This window comes from Triticum urartu, unplaced genomic scaffold (genome assembly GCF_003073215.2).
Source record: "Triticum urartu cultivar G1812 unplaced genomic scaffold, Tu2.1 TuUngrouped_contig_6420, whole genome shotgun sequence".
NCBI lineage: Eukaryota > Viridiplantae > Streptophyta > Magnoliopsida > Poales > Poaceae > Triticum > Triticum urartu.
Window position 1 is genome coordinate 336 of NW_024117182.1, and position 16,218 is coordinate 16,553.

Sequence of the window (16,218 nt, forward strand, 5' to 3'; positions counted from 1 at the left end):
GTTTTTCAAACACTCTGGATTGGTGGTGAAGGATTACAAGCCTGCATTACATTGGATGCACCGGCGGAGCTAAGGCAAGACCGAATAGGCCGTGGTTCGCCCAACATTTGCAAATTTTTGGAGTTATTTTCTTTTTACTTTTGGACCTTGGAAAACCAGCCCACGGGCCCTTTCTTTTTGTTTGGCCCGCCCAGCCTACTCATTCCATCAATGAGCTTCAAGCTCGGCCACTGGTTGGATGATACCTCAACCGATGTTCTTTCAAGCAGGTTCTAGATCTCATAGCTAGCGGTGAGTATTGCTCAAAAGAAAAAAAAGCTAGCGGTGAGTGACTATTGAGGTCTTCAAAGTATTGTATGGCGAGGCGTTTGCAGACATCCCTTTTCATTACTGTTGAGTGTGTTTTTCAAACTCTGTCGGACGGTGTATAACCAAAAGAAGTTGACCAGTATGATTTTTGTGTCATATTGTCTTTGCTTTGTAGCGTCTGTAGTTTTTCTTGATAAATATCGGATATGAGATGCTTTTCCGGTGTCTTTTCTCTCTCAAAAAAAGTCTCACTATGAACGATATGATTGATCAATCAAGGTACTTGAAGATTTTGCCTTATATCAGATATCAGATTCATTTTTCGGAAGCCAGTATACAATGACTTGAATCAGCTTAGCCAAAGAGTATAACAAGGACCAAAAAAGGAGAGACATGTCATGTAATTTTTTGAACTGAAATGGCATGAAGAGCCACAATGATAAAATAGCAACCGTGTCAGAACTCCGAGCATGAAAATCTAAGGGGTTTGAGTCCTCTTCTAGTCATAACATGGGGAATGGTCACTCAATGAGCTTTATCTAGCTACCAACGTTCTTGAGTATCTGATGAGATTTGTGTTGTGTTGATCATACTCGGCACGTCCAGTGAAGAGAGATTACAGTGAAGTGAGAGCTTTGCAATACACACAGAAGGGTTACCTTGCAAGTGACAAAAGGGCATTTTCCTGCTAATTATTTGTATCAAGTTTCTATGCTACACTACTTGTTAAGATGATCACTTGGACTGGAGCAAAAGCTGGACCAGGGGAGAAAACCAAACAATATGTGCAACAAGATGAGGAAAACTGCAATTGCGAAAACCCTCCCTATTTTCAATGACTAATATTATATATAGACTTGCAGAGAGAGAACATTTGACGCCGTGTTTGAAGGCACACACCGCAGTGTGGCTCTCCAGATATTAGGTAGGAAAAGATGGATGTTTCTTGCATCTCTTGCTTCTCCACGCAGACACGGGGCAAAGAGCTCTCCAAACCTTTCATCTATTACTGAAAAATGAGGAGCCACCTTTGCAATGGCTCACCAGTTTCCTCTTGGCTCCTCTTTCAGGTAGCTGCTGCTAAGAACTTGGGCCTTCAAATGAACACAATAAGGACATCAAGAGTGGCCATTCCAGTATACAATCTGGTGCTAGTCAAGAGAATATTAAAATAGCAAAAAGGAAAAAAAGGTTATTCTTCTACTTATACATGTTTTTCATCAAAAGACACTTTGATTAACTTTGTACTCTACATTAATTAGTTTGGAGTACGGGATTGGTAATAGAAGCTAGTATCAGCAGCCAAGCAAATTAGTCTCAGTAGCGAAGTGCTTGGTTTATTTTTTTCCTGTGTATTAAAGGCCAGTGTCAATTGGCAACTTCGGATAAGCATTTTAATCTAACAGTACACTAGATTTTCACATAGGTATTTAGATTCATGGTTGTACATCAGAGGCTGAGATATTGATTACTCAAACTTAACAATCTGAACAGCGCTAGAACACTGATCGTTCCCACCATGCAGGTCAAAGCAGAAGAGCATTTACCAAATTAACACCCGGGAGCAGATAACTGCAAAGCTTTTCATCCACTGAAATAGGCAACCTAGGCATCTTGCTCATTATTCCAGGTATTTGGCTCATGCTGTTCATTGAGAGCATCACATTAGAATTGCATGGGTAGCAATGACATATCCCTAAATCTGTACCTTTTATAGTGACTTTTACCTTTGTAGAAGATTATTGATGTTACTTCTTGTGCGATGGAAAAGATCAATGTTGTTCTGAGCCTGAAAGGAATTGTTAAAATGAATTTAACTCCTGCACAACCAAAGCTCCCGTGCACAAGAAATCAAGGGGAAATAACAATATTACTCCTACCATACATACAAAATACCAACCTGTGATGTCAAAATATTTGCTTCTATCTGATTGAGAAGTCGAGCATTTTCTTCCAATACATTAAGCATTGCACGGTCGATGTCAGAGGCTGCAGAGCAAAATGTAGAAATGTGGTCATTAGAAAATAGGACCTGTGCATAACTGCATATTCTTGTACTGAGAACTGGTAAGTTAGAGTTCATTTAAACATATGAACCGTTTTCATATACACAGGGAAAACAAGTACTTGAGTCTCTGTGTTAATGGTATTAAGTAGTTCCAGCAAAAGTTTAGCAACAAAGTAACCATCGAAGGAGTCCAAGCTAGGAATTGCATCAGAGCTTTAGTAAAAGACTAATTGTTATCCATTATTATAAGCTAGGGAACACCTTAACTCACAAAGCATAGGAATACGAAAAACCATTCAAAATGTCTTGAATCATTCATTCTATGCAGAATATGCATGGATTATTTCTCCCAAGTCCCTAAGTTACTTGGAATGCTTCAAAAAAATTATCACACAGGTAGTGAAACATGATAATCGCTAGAAAAGGATAAAATGATGGTATAATCAATCACAGATTATCTACACAAGTGACCTACCAACCTCCAGATACAAATCAATTATCGACTGCTATTACCTATCGTAACAGAAGAACCTCTGGTATCTGTTGGAACAGAACGATTGTTAGCCCACAATGACGACTCCACCATTTTGTCCTGAGATACAGCCTTGATGAGCACCAGGCAAAAAGAGACAAAAAAAACTTCTCAACTTCATTCTTGCAAGGCAAATATATTCGACAAACAAAACCATGATTTTCACAAACAATTCTAAATTTAGTGCATGCTTCTGAGGAGTCAGAACAGAAGTTGCTTCCTAGAAAGACTATTCTGAAAGTGGCGAGGAGGCATATCATATGAAAAGGCAAATGATTGATACCTTTCTATCTTTAATCTTTCTTCCAACATTGTGTTCTTCAGTCTTCCGTCGTCTTGTATTTTGTTTTTCCTGTATAAGCAGCACATTATTAGTATTGTAAGGAATGGAAAAGGGAAACATCATATGCTTTACATGATTATTACATGTTTACTCTGGAAAGGATACTTGTTTAATAGGCACATAATTACTGAAGACAAAGCTCAACCCCAATGCTCTGCTTCTGTTACCTCTTTTCAACGCTACTTGAAACGATTTCTTGAGTGCTCTACAATTTGTTTATATAATTTTAGGAAATGACAAGCCAGCAATATATTTTTTTTCGTGCAAACTATTCTCAGCTTGCCATGGCTCAATACTGGTCATTGATCAATTCAGCTTATGAGAAACTGTATCAGTTGTGCTAACTGACCATACACTTCTAATAGATATACATGCTTTTGTCATGAATCACGAGATGATCAACTTTTCATTGGATATCCTTTTGACGATATTAGTAGAGACACAACCATTGCTAACAGTGTCAAAAGCAGAGCCTTTGCATCCCTACAAATATTTTTCTAGTACACACTACTAGATAAATACAAATGTAAATCTGCGGGACAACAGCACAAAAGGATACTTGGGAGGACCAGCTCAGAGCACACTAACTTTATCGTCCATAACAGGCCACTATAGTATGTATATCGATGTCGACAAATAAGTGTATCTATGCATGATCTACTTTCATATATGCGGCACTGGTTGAGTGGAATTATAGTGACATCATTCTGACAGCCATTAAAGTATAAGCCATTGTTTGTCCCCATCCATAAGTTGTTACAGGAGCACATATTCCTTTAGCTCGAAAATATAATGTAGAGAATGGATAAACATCTTGCATATTTTTTGCATTTCAAAGTTTTAAATGAGTACCGACATTAGGTGGATCTGAAGGAAAAAATGTGATCTAGATGCTTCAGAATAGATTAGACGAATCGGGTACTAACCACCATCCACTGGCATCTCATGGCCACATCTCTTACTGTCTTCTCTGGCAACATTGCTGCTATCTTGATATACTTCATGATTCCCGGTTCACTTGCATACCTGACAATTTCATCACCAGTGCACACAATTATACATAATTGGCAAAGTCACTATTTACTGGAAAAATTGAAGCGCAAAAACACAACTCATTGCAACAAGATCAAGTGAAATCCTTTGTCTGAAAGATAAAAGAAAGTGATATGCCATTATTCTCCAGCAGAAATGAAGTATCCATCTTATCATGAAATAAACAAATATTTATCTTGACGCACTATAACATAATAAACACTTGTTATTCTGATCCAATATAGGCAGAATAATTATTTCGTACCTGGTGTCAATTGCCAGGTGTATTCCATCTTAATGTTAAACTATATGAATTAACTCGGCATATACATGTGATAAAATGCTCTCTTTCTCACTGATGTAATAAAAGTCAGTAATTATACTATACATAGTGGCAGAAAACATACTTATGGAGGCCGTCATTAAGCATCTGTAACTCAGGGTATGACCACTCCACAGCCATTGGACCTCCATACTTTAGGCTCTGGCTAGAATCAGGAATCATGTTGGGTGAAGCAGTGGATACAATCGTCGAAGGTGTAGTGTTCAACATTGCCAGATTACCATTTATCCCACTGGAAGTGTCCAGGCAGACCGGCATGACTCCCGGCCCATTGGTAATTGCACTCGTCTGAAATGAAACCACATGTTGGCCGAAGAATGAATGCGGAAATACGCCGTATTGGTTAGGATCTGTTGACATCTGCATGCCAGACAAAATTTGGTGCTCCGGGTTGAGCCTCACAAACACTTGACCAAGCTACGGAAGAACGCTTGATCTTGCTACCCAACTTTCTTCTGCAATGAGGGGACAAATGGCGTAGCACAAGTTACATCTCCACAGTGGCGCATCAAAGGTGAGCTCGGCATCCAGGGCTCCACAAACACATGAGAGTAACCATGGATGCCATCCAAACTAGTACAAGATAATGTCCAAAGCTTTACTGAAAAAGGGCCACTCCTCTACAAACAGTACCCAGATTTGAGAAGCTTGCAGAGTACACTTTCTGCAGAAAACATGAAGGGAGCAATCTTATTATTATTGCTTCTGCATAATAATACACAAAACTACATGAAAGTTAAACTAATAATGCAATAAAAAACTTTGCGCTTGGAATGGTAGTTAGTACAACAAGGAAAAAAAAACTTTGAGCTGCTAACCACACAAAAAAAAGGAAGCTAACAGCCTGGGGAGTAGCACTGAACGATCAGTCATCTATTTTGAATTGAAGCTCAGCTCAAGTATTATGCTCTTATAATATATTTAAGCAGCATGTAAAAAAAATTGGTGTGACGATGACAAAGAATGCATGGCCAAAGTTCAAATTTTTGTTAGAAAAGCGTGAGGTCGTCTCGTTTCTGCCAGGGCTCTACAAAAACAAACAAGTGGGCAATTTACTAACTCAGACGCAGACATACTAATCAAACTGAGTCCGTACAGCGATAACAGGGTCCAAGAAAAAAAAGAGAAGACGAACTCCAGGTTGGTGGCAGGATTGGAGGAAGAGGAAGGATAGAAGCGCGAACGCTAATCTGCTCTTGCAGTGGAGAAGAGAAGAGAAGAGAAGAGAAGAGAAGCAGCAGCAATAGAGAGAGAGAAAGACTTGTTTGAATGGAAAGGAAGAAAGCAAATCAAGCAACGATGATTACAGGAAAGGCGGCGGCCACGCACAAACGTGCCGAGCACCCCACCCACCCAGCCCAGCCCAACCGAGGGTTCGCTTTCCACATCGAAGGGCACGCCGGCCGGCCCCAACCCCCCAGCACAAGTCAGAATCCTCCTACTGGCGCGCGACGTACCCAGATCAAGAAAGAAAGAAGAGAAACCACCCGCGATCCGATCCTACGGAATCCGCAGACGAGAGCGCGAGCAGGCGGGCAAGTCAAGGAACGCACCTCCGACCTTGGGATCGTCCGTCGGTCGGTCCTCGCGGCGAAAGGGCAGGGCACAAGGAACAGCGGCGCCACGCGATCCTCCTCTGGCTGGCTGGGACGGAGTGCAGTGTAGCAGCACTAGTGATGGTGGTGGTGCGCTCTCACTACTCTTGTTGAGAGGGTTTGGGTCGATCTCCTCCGCCTCCTGCTGCTCTTCCTTTAAATGGTGCCGCCCAGCTTTGTACGCTCCAATGGGAAGAAGGAGGCCCAAAAGCGGCGGCCCCGCAAAGGCGAGGCGAGAGAAGCACAAGCCTCCTCCTCCTCCTTCTCCTGCCCTCCTGCCTTTGTTGTGCGCCCAAAAAGGCAACGCCCTGTGCCAACTCCACTGCGACCAACTTGCACCACCCCGCCACCAAAACGGAGGAGAGAGGGGAGGAAGAATGACGGGGGAGAGGGAGGAGAGAGAGGTGTGAGATCTCTGGAATTCAGCGCTAGGAGATGGATGCGGAGCTGGGATTCCCGATGCCCAAACAATTATTGAGGCTACTCTCTCTGCTTCTTCTTCTCCTCCCTCTGGCTGGGCCTCTGCTTTTGTCTCTCTTCGCTTTTCCTCGCCAGGAAAGAAAGAATCTGGCGTCTGCTTTGCTTTTCTTTTCTTTGCTGGTCAGTGGTCGCTGCCTTGCTTGCGCCAATTGTGCGCATGCATTTGCTAGTACTAGTCCTAACTCATACCAGTAGAGTAGTGTATACTTTTTCTTCCATTTTTATTTTTTATGTTCTGGTGGCTAGTCAACTGGTCTGGCCTGGCCTGTAAATATTACAACTTCCTTCGTCTTATAATATAAGATCGTTTTTGACATTAGTATAGTGTAAAAAACACTCTTATATTATGGGACAGAGTGATTATTTATTTTCATCTGAGTTGAGTTTATTAGTCCTCACCGTATTTTTGTCAAAGTTTGATCACGTATTTGACTACCAAAAATATTGCTGTATTAAAAAACATTATTGGATTCCTATTTAAATTTAGTTTTCAACGGTATTTTTTTGCTATGTTTGCTTATAGTTTATTAATTAAAATCATGTTCAAAATATGACTCGGAATATGAGAAGAAGACTAGTAAATAAGACAAACGTGATACAGTAAAACTATCTTTTCTTCTTCTGATCCTCCTTAATCCTTATCCACATGCATCCTAGGCGAGTGAGTTGGTGCGTCGCCGGTCCTACCTGGAGACGTGGATGTGTAGTTCCGTACGTGTCGATCCTGCGAAGTGTCCTCTGATATTTCGTGACTAAGACGGTTAACTGCTACAGTAGTTTTAAGCGATTAAAGGAATGCCTGTTCTAATTAAGGAGACTTGTTCTTAACCAATTACGTTCCGGCTACGTGTCTTGAGATGCCATGACTTCTCATCAGTTGACCGAGACCAAACCAACATTATTGTGTACTCCCTCATGATTCTAGTTGTTCTTTGAGCACAAGCTAGTATAATAAGGTGATGTAGATAAATATATTATTACACTTCTTCTTCAGTACAACCCCTCTAAACACATTGACGGACCAGATCTGTCGATACCTCTTCATAAAAAAGGATAAGATGGTCCTTTTATAAAATACATCACCCTGACCGTATACAACGCAGTAAATTGGGCCGGCCCATCAACGATCTATCTCTAAAGTGGTTTTGTAGTGAAAGAGTGAAAAATACTACTACAAAAAATTAGCCTACGGCAGGAATCGACCATAGACCTCCCGCAAACACACAAACAAGCCAAACCACTACGATGAGCTAGCTTTCTTGGCTAACTAACTGCGCGGAGTTTAAAGAACTATGTGAAGCGACATATTTGAACATTTTTGCTGAAATTTGAACGTGACTTTTTTTAAACGCGAACATTTTCCAATATTGTAAAGAAAATTATGAAAGTGGAAACAAATTTTCCGAAACGTGGAACACATTTTAGAACTCCAGACAAAATTTAAAAATGTTATTTTATAATTCCGAATTTCTTTTGAAAACACAAACAATTTTGACACTCTAAAGGTTTCTGAGACGCCACCATTTTTTGATATTTTTGAACTTTCTTCAAAAATACGAATAGAAAAATAAATATGTTGAACTTTTTTGAGCTTTGCAATTTTGAAAATGAAAAAAAAAACAATTCATGGACCTTCTTAAACGCTCCCAAACTGGTAAAAACCGGCCTGGAACTATCTAGAGGTTCCCAAAACCGGCATCTGCAGAGGCGACAAACAGATTAAAATGGGCTGTCCCATGTTCACTCGTAACGATTGCATATGTGGGAAATAATAAGCGTCATAGGGTTTTCCCCCAATTGACAGCGTCGCCTAGTTAGGCCAACGCCTAAATAGTTTTTCTCTATTTTTATTTTTATTCTCTTTTCTTGATAATTCATTTTACTTTTCAAACTTTATTGTTATTTTTTAAACTTGTTCTAAAAACTGATTTTTTTGGAATACCCTAAATGTTCTTGTTTTCAAATATTTTTAGAATTTTAAAAATATTCTGGAATTTCAAAAGAAATCACGTTTTTGAATATATTGTTCATAGATTTAAGAAATATTTATGCTTTGAAAAAAGTTGTTAATTTCTTAAAATAGTACATTGTTTCCAATTTTTGTTCAAAATTTTCATCAATTGTTGGAAATTTGTTACCAATTTTGGAAAAGGTGTTCAAAGTTGTCAAAAGTTCATGCGCAATTTATCGGACTTTTTTCACCGAGAAAAAACAATAGAAAATGCAAAATATGTCGGAAGCTCAAACAACTTGGCATGGTGCCTTGAATTGGCCATATAAGCTCACAGAATAAATTTGGGTCATGTGATAGATGCCAAAAACAATGTGGTCTCAAACGGACCCTTCTCGCCTACCCAAACACTCTCCGTTAAATATGGTCTATTTTTGGACACGCATAAAATGACCTAACTTTTGCCAGTAGGCGAGCATACCCATGGTAAGCACCCATGCCAAGTTTGAATGAATTCCGACACCGTATGCAAGTTTGTGTCACGTCCGACCATTTTTTCACTGAGAAAACTATAGAAAATGCAAGAATTGCCGGAAACTCAAACAACTTGGCATGGTACTTTGAATTGGTCATACAAGGCCATGAACAAAACAAACTCTCAAATAGACCATTTTGGCCTACTCGAACTTCCTCCATTGAACATGGTCTATTTTTCTACATGCATGAACTGACCCTAACTTTCGCAAGCAGGTGGGCATGCCTATGGTAGTCATCTATGCCAAGTTTGAATGATTTTGGACACCGTATGCAAGTTGCATCACGCCCGACATTTATCATCGAAAACTCCAAAAAAATGCAAGAATTGTTGAAAACTAAGAAAAAAATTGGCATGGCGCCTTGAATTGGTCATACAATACTAAGAAAAAAAAATTAGAGCCATTGTAGAGATGTTGAGAAACATACTGCTACCAAATGGACCCTTCTCACCTACCATGAACACGGTCAATTTTTTGACATGCATGAAATGACCCCATGTTTTGCAAGCAAGTGAGATTGCCCATGGTAGGCATCCATGGCGGGTTTGAAGGAATTCTGACACCATATGCAAGTTGCGTCACGTCCGACCATTTATTGGCTATTTTCCACAAAACAAACTCTAGAAAATGAAAGAATTGCCTAAAACTCAAAAAACTTGGCATGGTACCTTGAATTGGTCATGCAGAGCCAGTAAAAAAAATTGGGGCCATTTAAGGGATGTTGAATAACGAGCTGCTCCCAAACGGACCCTTCTGGCCTACTCAAACACTCTCCGCTGACACATGGTATTTTATTGGAAATCTCTGGACGGACCCCAACTTTTGCTAGCAAGTCCGCCATCCTGCATCTGCATCGTCGGCAGTCATGCTCTCCCACACAATGACCCAAGGCCCCCTCCCCACGCAGTGGTTTTTGCCTTCCACAAAGATTGTGGCGACATCGTCGTACGCGCGAGGGCAGCGGTGGCAACAAGAAGCCGACATGCTTCATCCCGTTTCCTCCTCCTTCCACCCCATTGCAGAAGTCTTAATGGTTTCGTCCCTACTTCCTCCACAACATAGACGATCCTACCTCGACGGAAAAGGTAGACGTGTCAGAGTGGTTCCAACGCATGATGCAGGAAGCTCATCATGTTTATCGTGCTCTGGCGCCGAGGTGGACAATGGCCATTGGATATGGAGAGGAGGACAAGGGATACAATGTGCGCAAGTGTGAATGCCACAAAATTACTAGAACATATGACCTTTTGGGAGGGGGTGTGCAAAAAAGTTGTCACATTGAAGTAGTCAACCGCCCACCCCGTGTCAAAATTGATGCAGCGTGGATAGGACTGCGAGCAACACACTTGGCAAACTTTTAGGATCCATATATAAATTTCAAAGTATTCGGACTAATATGACACACACCAAATATTTTTAAGACTTATGGTGTATTTTACTCTTAAAAATTGTTGTTGTTTACAAAAAAAAATCGCAATTTCAAAAATAATCTAGTTTACAAAAAAATTCACAAATTTTAAAAAGTACACTTTTCCAAAGTTTATTCACATATTCAAACAATGTTCGTGGAGTTTCAAATAACGTTTGCACTTTCAAAATTTGTTTGGAATTTAAAAAATGTTCCTGCTTTCAATTTTTTGTTCACAAATTCAGAAAAATGTTCGACGAAATTCCATAAACCCTTTTGGTTTCAATTTTTTTGTTCGACTTGTTAAAAAAATGTTTGAAAATACCAATTGTTGTTTGTGTTTTCCAAAAATCGCTGGTTTTCAAAATTTTGTTTGTACTTTTCAAAAACTGTTCATGCCTTATCATTCTGAACAATGTTTTAAGGACATGAACATTTTTCAAAAATTCATTTTTTCTGAAAATGTGATTTAATTTTTCCAATATATGAATCAAACTGGAAAAAACGAAAATTTTATGAAATTTTGAACAAAATTAAAAGCATTCAGTTTTGTTGAGAATAAAAAAACTTCAAATAGGAAAAAAACAAAGAAAAAAGAAAAAGAAGCAGGAAAACAAACGGTTCGCTACACTAAACGGGTTGCTGTGATCATTCTGCTAGCGTTTCTTTATTGGACAACGCTATTAGGTGGATTGGCTAGCTATCAGCGCTTATCATACTGAGGTGCTTGGTTCGAATCCTTTTGCTGGTCATTTTCTTGTGGTTGTTTATTTTCACAGTTTTCACGCAATAATGGGCCGGCCCACTCGGGAGGCTCTCCCTCTGAGGACGCACATCAGTCAAACAGAACGCGCCTCGTACTGGGGCATCGAGCGTATGTATAGGTAAGGTGTGAAAAGACTACCTTGCCCCTGTATACGTTTTAGGAGGGGGCTGTACTGAAGCGGGACTCATATTATTATTATATTTTTGGGAATGTGAAAATCTGACATCATATTTTTAAGCATGGCAAATCAAATATTTTTATGGAAATTTATGATGTAGCAAGGATGGCAAATTTTCATTAGCAAGCACGGCAAATTCTGGCTAAAAGTAATTGTCATCGTCGCGACAACATTATTTGCCACAAAAACCGTCTGATTTGCCATGCTAAAAAATCCAGCGTCGATTTGCAGCGAAATCCTATATTTGTTTATGGGTAACGATCTTTCAGAAAAGAAAGATAATTGGAGTAGCCGGGAAAACACTTCAGCCTGACTTCGGACACAAGACTTCGATGTGAACGGCAACGACATTGGCTCCTCTTAATATAATAAACCAAATCGTGTTGACTATGTACATATGCTTGCTTGCCTACGTTCGTTCTGGATGCAGTATTGGTGCTCCCTCGGACACCTTTTTTTTTGAAAAAGGGGACTCTCCGGCCTCTCCATCAGAACGACGCATAGGCCATTTTAAAATAGGGGAGAATTTCACTTCCTCGGCCTCTGCGTCAACTAGGGATGCATACGACCATTTTAATATGAGTACCAAGATAAACATGATTCTTAGAAATTTTTTAAATGAGTATCAAGATGTTTTTTGATGAATGATTTCACCACACACCATTAAATGAGAGGAAACCCATGTGCATCACCTGTCAATTGTAAGAATTGAACTCAGGTCGTTAAGTTGTACAACCGTATGCCCAATCACTGAGTCAAGTCCCCTCGGACACCTGGATGTGCTCAAGTACATAAAATAGCGAGCTCATGAACCACAGGGCTTGATAGTATAACTCAGGCAGAAACGTGCAAGACCTTCTATTGGCTCCATCTTTCAGCGCTTGACCATTTCGTTACTAGGAGTACTCGTAAGTTGGCTCCATCGTTCTCATCCGCACGTACGCAACCAACATTCCCGTGTTAATTTGCCGCCCGCCATGGCGGCACGGCACGTACGTCTTTCTGTGTTGTTTCTATAGTCAGCTGTAGACGAGATTTCAAATGTCGCCGAAGCTTAGCTCCGGACGTACCGCTACTGCTAGTGCCAGAGAGGAATGGGTCCGCTTCGCGTGAACGTTTACATGTGGTGGGCTCAATCGCTGTCCCGCTGACGCGCACAGCCACGCGTCGCCCATGCAAGGTGTCAAGCAGGCAACCCACTACCAGCATTTAGTCTGTCAAGGTACGGAAGAATTCATTGTTTACCGGCATTCAGATATCCATGGACGGTCGACTGAACAACTCATATCCTAAGTTTTGAGTTTTGACTCAAGCAAAAAGATAGGCCGAAAGAAGAACCATGAGCGATAAAACGTACGGAGTGTATAGAGGTTGTTAATGTTTATGTAGAATAGAACAATGGCCGTGCGTTGCAATGGATATAAATATTCTAGTACGTTAACTTGTGTCTGTAGTTGAGTTGGTTAGATGGACAGTGGTATTCCCAACCCATCAGGGTTCAAATCCTGATGCTCGCATTATTCCTAAATTTATTTCAGGATTTCCGACGATGCGCTTTCAGTGGGAGGAGACGTTCCCGTCGACGACGAGGCGCCTACGGTGACTTCGTAAATCTCAAGATGATATGCCGGCTCAGTCTCTCGGAGGTGCTCATAGGGATAGGGTGTGCGTGTGTGCGTTCATAGGGGTGAGTGTATGCGCGTGTATACGAGCGCTTGTGTCTGGACTGATGCTAAAAAAAAAGAGATTTAGTATCTGTCAATAATAATGCGACTTTGTAAATAAATGTTCATTAAATTCTGATCATGAATTACTTTATATTTTGGTTAAAAGTTTGGTAAGTAAACTAAAGTGAAATTGGTTCAGACAATAAGTAAATTAAGATGATTGATTATCATATGCATGAAAGGTATAACAAAGGGATGATGGAAAGAAAGGTGAAATGAGAATATTACATTTTTTCTAAGTAGTAGAGATAGAGATATATCATGCTGAGACAAACTCACAAATAGTAAAAGCGTCATCAATAAATTTGGCAGAACGGAAACTTAAAAAAAATGCAAGGACCGTGTACTGTCATAAAAATGCAAAAATTCCCCACCAACTAATCAGAAGTTGGCGTTATTATCAATGACACATATTTTAAACACACAAATCTATTTCGCAAAAAAGACACAAATCTACTGTGAAGGTTCATCGGTAGTAGAAAAGCACTTCAAACATAATAAAAATTATATCAAGGTCACTGAACCATTAAACAACCACTATCATTGCGAGAATGTACCGCCAACGCGCAACGACTCTCCTAACGTTCATACAAATTAACCTGCAACACAAGCCAGATCATTAAGGAGGGATGAATCAACCCTTGCATGCCCCCCCTCCTCTCTCAAAGCTCATGTCTTGTCATTTGACTTTGCCAGTGAGGGAGAAAGTAGCTCTGATGTCACCATTGTCGACGTCAGCTTTCCGGGAAGCACCCACCGCACCCCATGGTGTCCTAGGATGAGGAAGAGGCCACTCTGAAGATTCGATCACAAGCCAGGTGTGTCATGTGTCTCACGTGATTGGGGTTAGCATTTGAGTGATTTGGGCATTTTATAACTGAGCTCTATTGAGTGGATTTGGTTGGTGCATTACATGCCCGGTACTATCTACTACAAGGATTGGAGTGGGTGAGCAAAAGATCTCCCTGTTAGAATGTATTGTACATGTATATATGGTATGAATATAAACCGTATATATGCCTCGTAGGATTATGTATTGCGTGGGTCATTGTAATTAGGTAGTTGCGGTTGTTAGGATTCATCCTCATATTTGTATAGCTTTTCTTGAGGATCAATCCAACACCAACTGAACTATCAAATCTTGTAAACTTGTCGGTCTATATAACATGCAACACATCCCTGCCAGAGGCATACGCTTCATCCAATCTTTCATGGTATTCAGAGCCAACTTCCTCGCCAACATAAAACCCTAGTCATGGCTAGCTCTAGCTCCGCCGCCGCCGCTTTTGCCCTCATTCCCATCACTGACAAGCTGCACCAGGGTAATTACCTGGTCTGGCACGCGCAAGCCTTAGCCACCATCCACGGAGCACAGCTGATCGATCACCTCAACCCCGATCACCCGTTCCCGGAGCCCAAGCTTGCCGACAAAGATGGTAAGCCGACGGATGTGCCAAACCCGGCGTATCTCGTCACCCTGGCGCAAGATTCTCAGGTGCTGAGTTTCATCTTCAACTCGATCTCGCCACCTGTGATGATCCAAGTTGCTCACTGCACCAAGGCCGCGGCAGCATGGACCGCCATCAGGGAGATGTTTCTCTCCCAGACGCAGGCCAACATCGTCAACACGCGGATCACCCTCTCCACCACCAAAAAGGGCACCGTGACCATCGCCGACTACATCGGGCGCATGAAAGCGCTGGGCGACGAGATGGCTTCAGCAGGCAAGCCGCTCGACGATGATGACATGGTCTCCTACATCCTCGCTAGACTAGACTACGACTACATCTCGTTTGTCTCGTCCATCTGCGCCGCGAGGACTGAACCAATCAAGGTAGCTAAACTTTACTCTCAGTTGATCGGTTTTGAAAAACGTCTTGCTATGTTCGAGGGTGGAAACCACTCCTCCTAGTCCTCAGCCAATGCTGTCTCTCGTGGCCGTGGTGGTTTTGGCCGCGACAATGGAGGAGGCGGCCGCGGCAACAGAGGCCGTGGCAAATGGAGGGGGTGGCCATGGCAATGGAGGCCGCGGCAACAACAACGGCAACAGAGGAGTTGATGATCTTCCTGAGGTCGTCTGCCAAATCTACAAGAGGTCGAACCACACCGCCCTTGAATGCTACCATCGCTTCGACATCTCCTACACCAAGAATGAGAAGAGCTCAGCCACAACCTCGCCCTATGGAGTAGATACCAACTGGTATCTGGACACAGGTGCCACCGACCACATCACCAGCGAGGTCGACAAGTTGACCGTCCACAACAAGTACCACGACAACGAACAAGTCCACACTGCAAACGGAGAAGGTATGGAAATTAGTCATATTGGTCACACTACTGTTCGTACCCCTACTCGTGATCTTCATCTAAAGAATATCTTGCATGTGCCCGATGCCACCAAAAATCTTATCTCTGCTCATCGCTTGTCCACTGATAATCATACTTTTCTTGAAGTTCACCCAAATTTCTTTCTCGTCAAGGAACAGGGAACGAGGAAAACCCTTCTTCGTGGCAGGTGTAGACAAGGCCTCTACCCCGTATAATCGGCTCCTTTTAGCTCAAGCAAACAAGCGTTTGGTGCTAATAAACTGCCTGTTGAAAGGTGGCACAGTCGGCTAGGGCATCTGTCATCTACCATAGTGCGTCATGTTCTTAGCCAGAATGATATTCCTTTTTCTAGTAGTGAGTTGAATAAAGAAGGTGTTTGTGATGCATGCCAAATGGGCAAAAGTCACCAACTTCCTTATCCTAGTTCAAACAGTGTGTCTAAAGCTCCTTTAGAGCAAATTTTCCCCGATGTATGGGGGCCTGCCCGTGATTCTATCAATAGGAAAAACTATTATGTGTCTTTCATTGATGATTACAGCAAATTCACGTGGATATATCTACTCAAACACTGATCTGAAGTGTTTAAAGTCTTTCATGAATTTCAAACTTTTGTTGAAAGATTGTTCAATAAGAAAATCATCACTATGCAAATAGACTGGGGTGGCGAATATGAACGCCTAAA

General features: G+C 41.4%; 1 protein-coding gene and 1 pseudogene across 5 annotated transcripts; one reads left to right on the forward strand and one right to left on the reverse strand.

Moving 5' to 3' along the window:
- Positions 1-705: 705 nt before the first annotated feature.
- On the reverse strand, positions 706-6,761 carry LOC125530588. 5 transcript variants are annotated; one of them, XM_048694975.1, is made up of 10 exons: positions 6,128-6,759; positions 5,201-5,231; positions 4,632-5,022; positions 4,119-4,218; positions 3,133-3,201; positions 2,831-2,921; positions 2,210-2,298; positions 2,037-2,098; positions 1,857-1,953; positions 706-1,403 (listed from the first exon to the last, which is right to left on the reverse strand). In XM_048694975.1, the coding sequence occupies exons 3-10, from the start codon at positions 4,931-4,933 to the stop codon at positions 1,350-1,352; spliced, it is 864 nt and encodes a 287-aa protein (XP_048550932.1). In that variant the 5' UTR covers positions 4,934-5,022; positions 5,201-5,231; positions 6,128-6,759; the 3' UTR covers positions 706-1,349. The 5 variants fall into 5 exon arrangements, with proteins under 5 accessions (XP_048550932.1, XP_048550931.1, XP_048550933.1 ...); XM_048694974.1 differs by having other exon boundaries at positions 6,121-6,759; XM_048694976.1 differs by having other exon boundaries at positions 2,831-2,909; positions 4,632-5,231; positions 6,121-6,761.
- An 8,176-nt stretch (positions 6,762-14,937) lies between these two features.
- Positions 14,938-15,079, forward strand: LOC125530589 (annotated as a pseudogene).
- The last annotated feature ends 1,139 nt before the right edge of the window (positions 15,080-16,218 follow it).

Coding starts and splice junctions, on each gene's coding strand:
- LOC125530588 (XM_048694975.1), bottom strand. CDS start 4,933: ATGCAGATGTCAACAGATCCTAACCAATACGGCGTATTTCCGCATTCA. Junction 2,299..2,830: donor AGGTTCTTCTGTTACGATAG/GTAATAGCAGTC, acceptor TTTGCTCTGCAG/CCTCTGACATCGACCGTGCA. Junction 1,404..1,856: donor TGCTCCCGGGTGTTAATTTG/GTAAATGCTCTT, acceptor GTTCATTTGAAG/GCCCAAGTTCTTAGCAGCAG.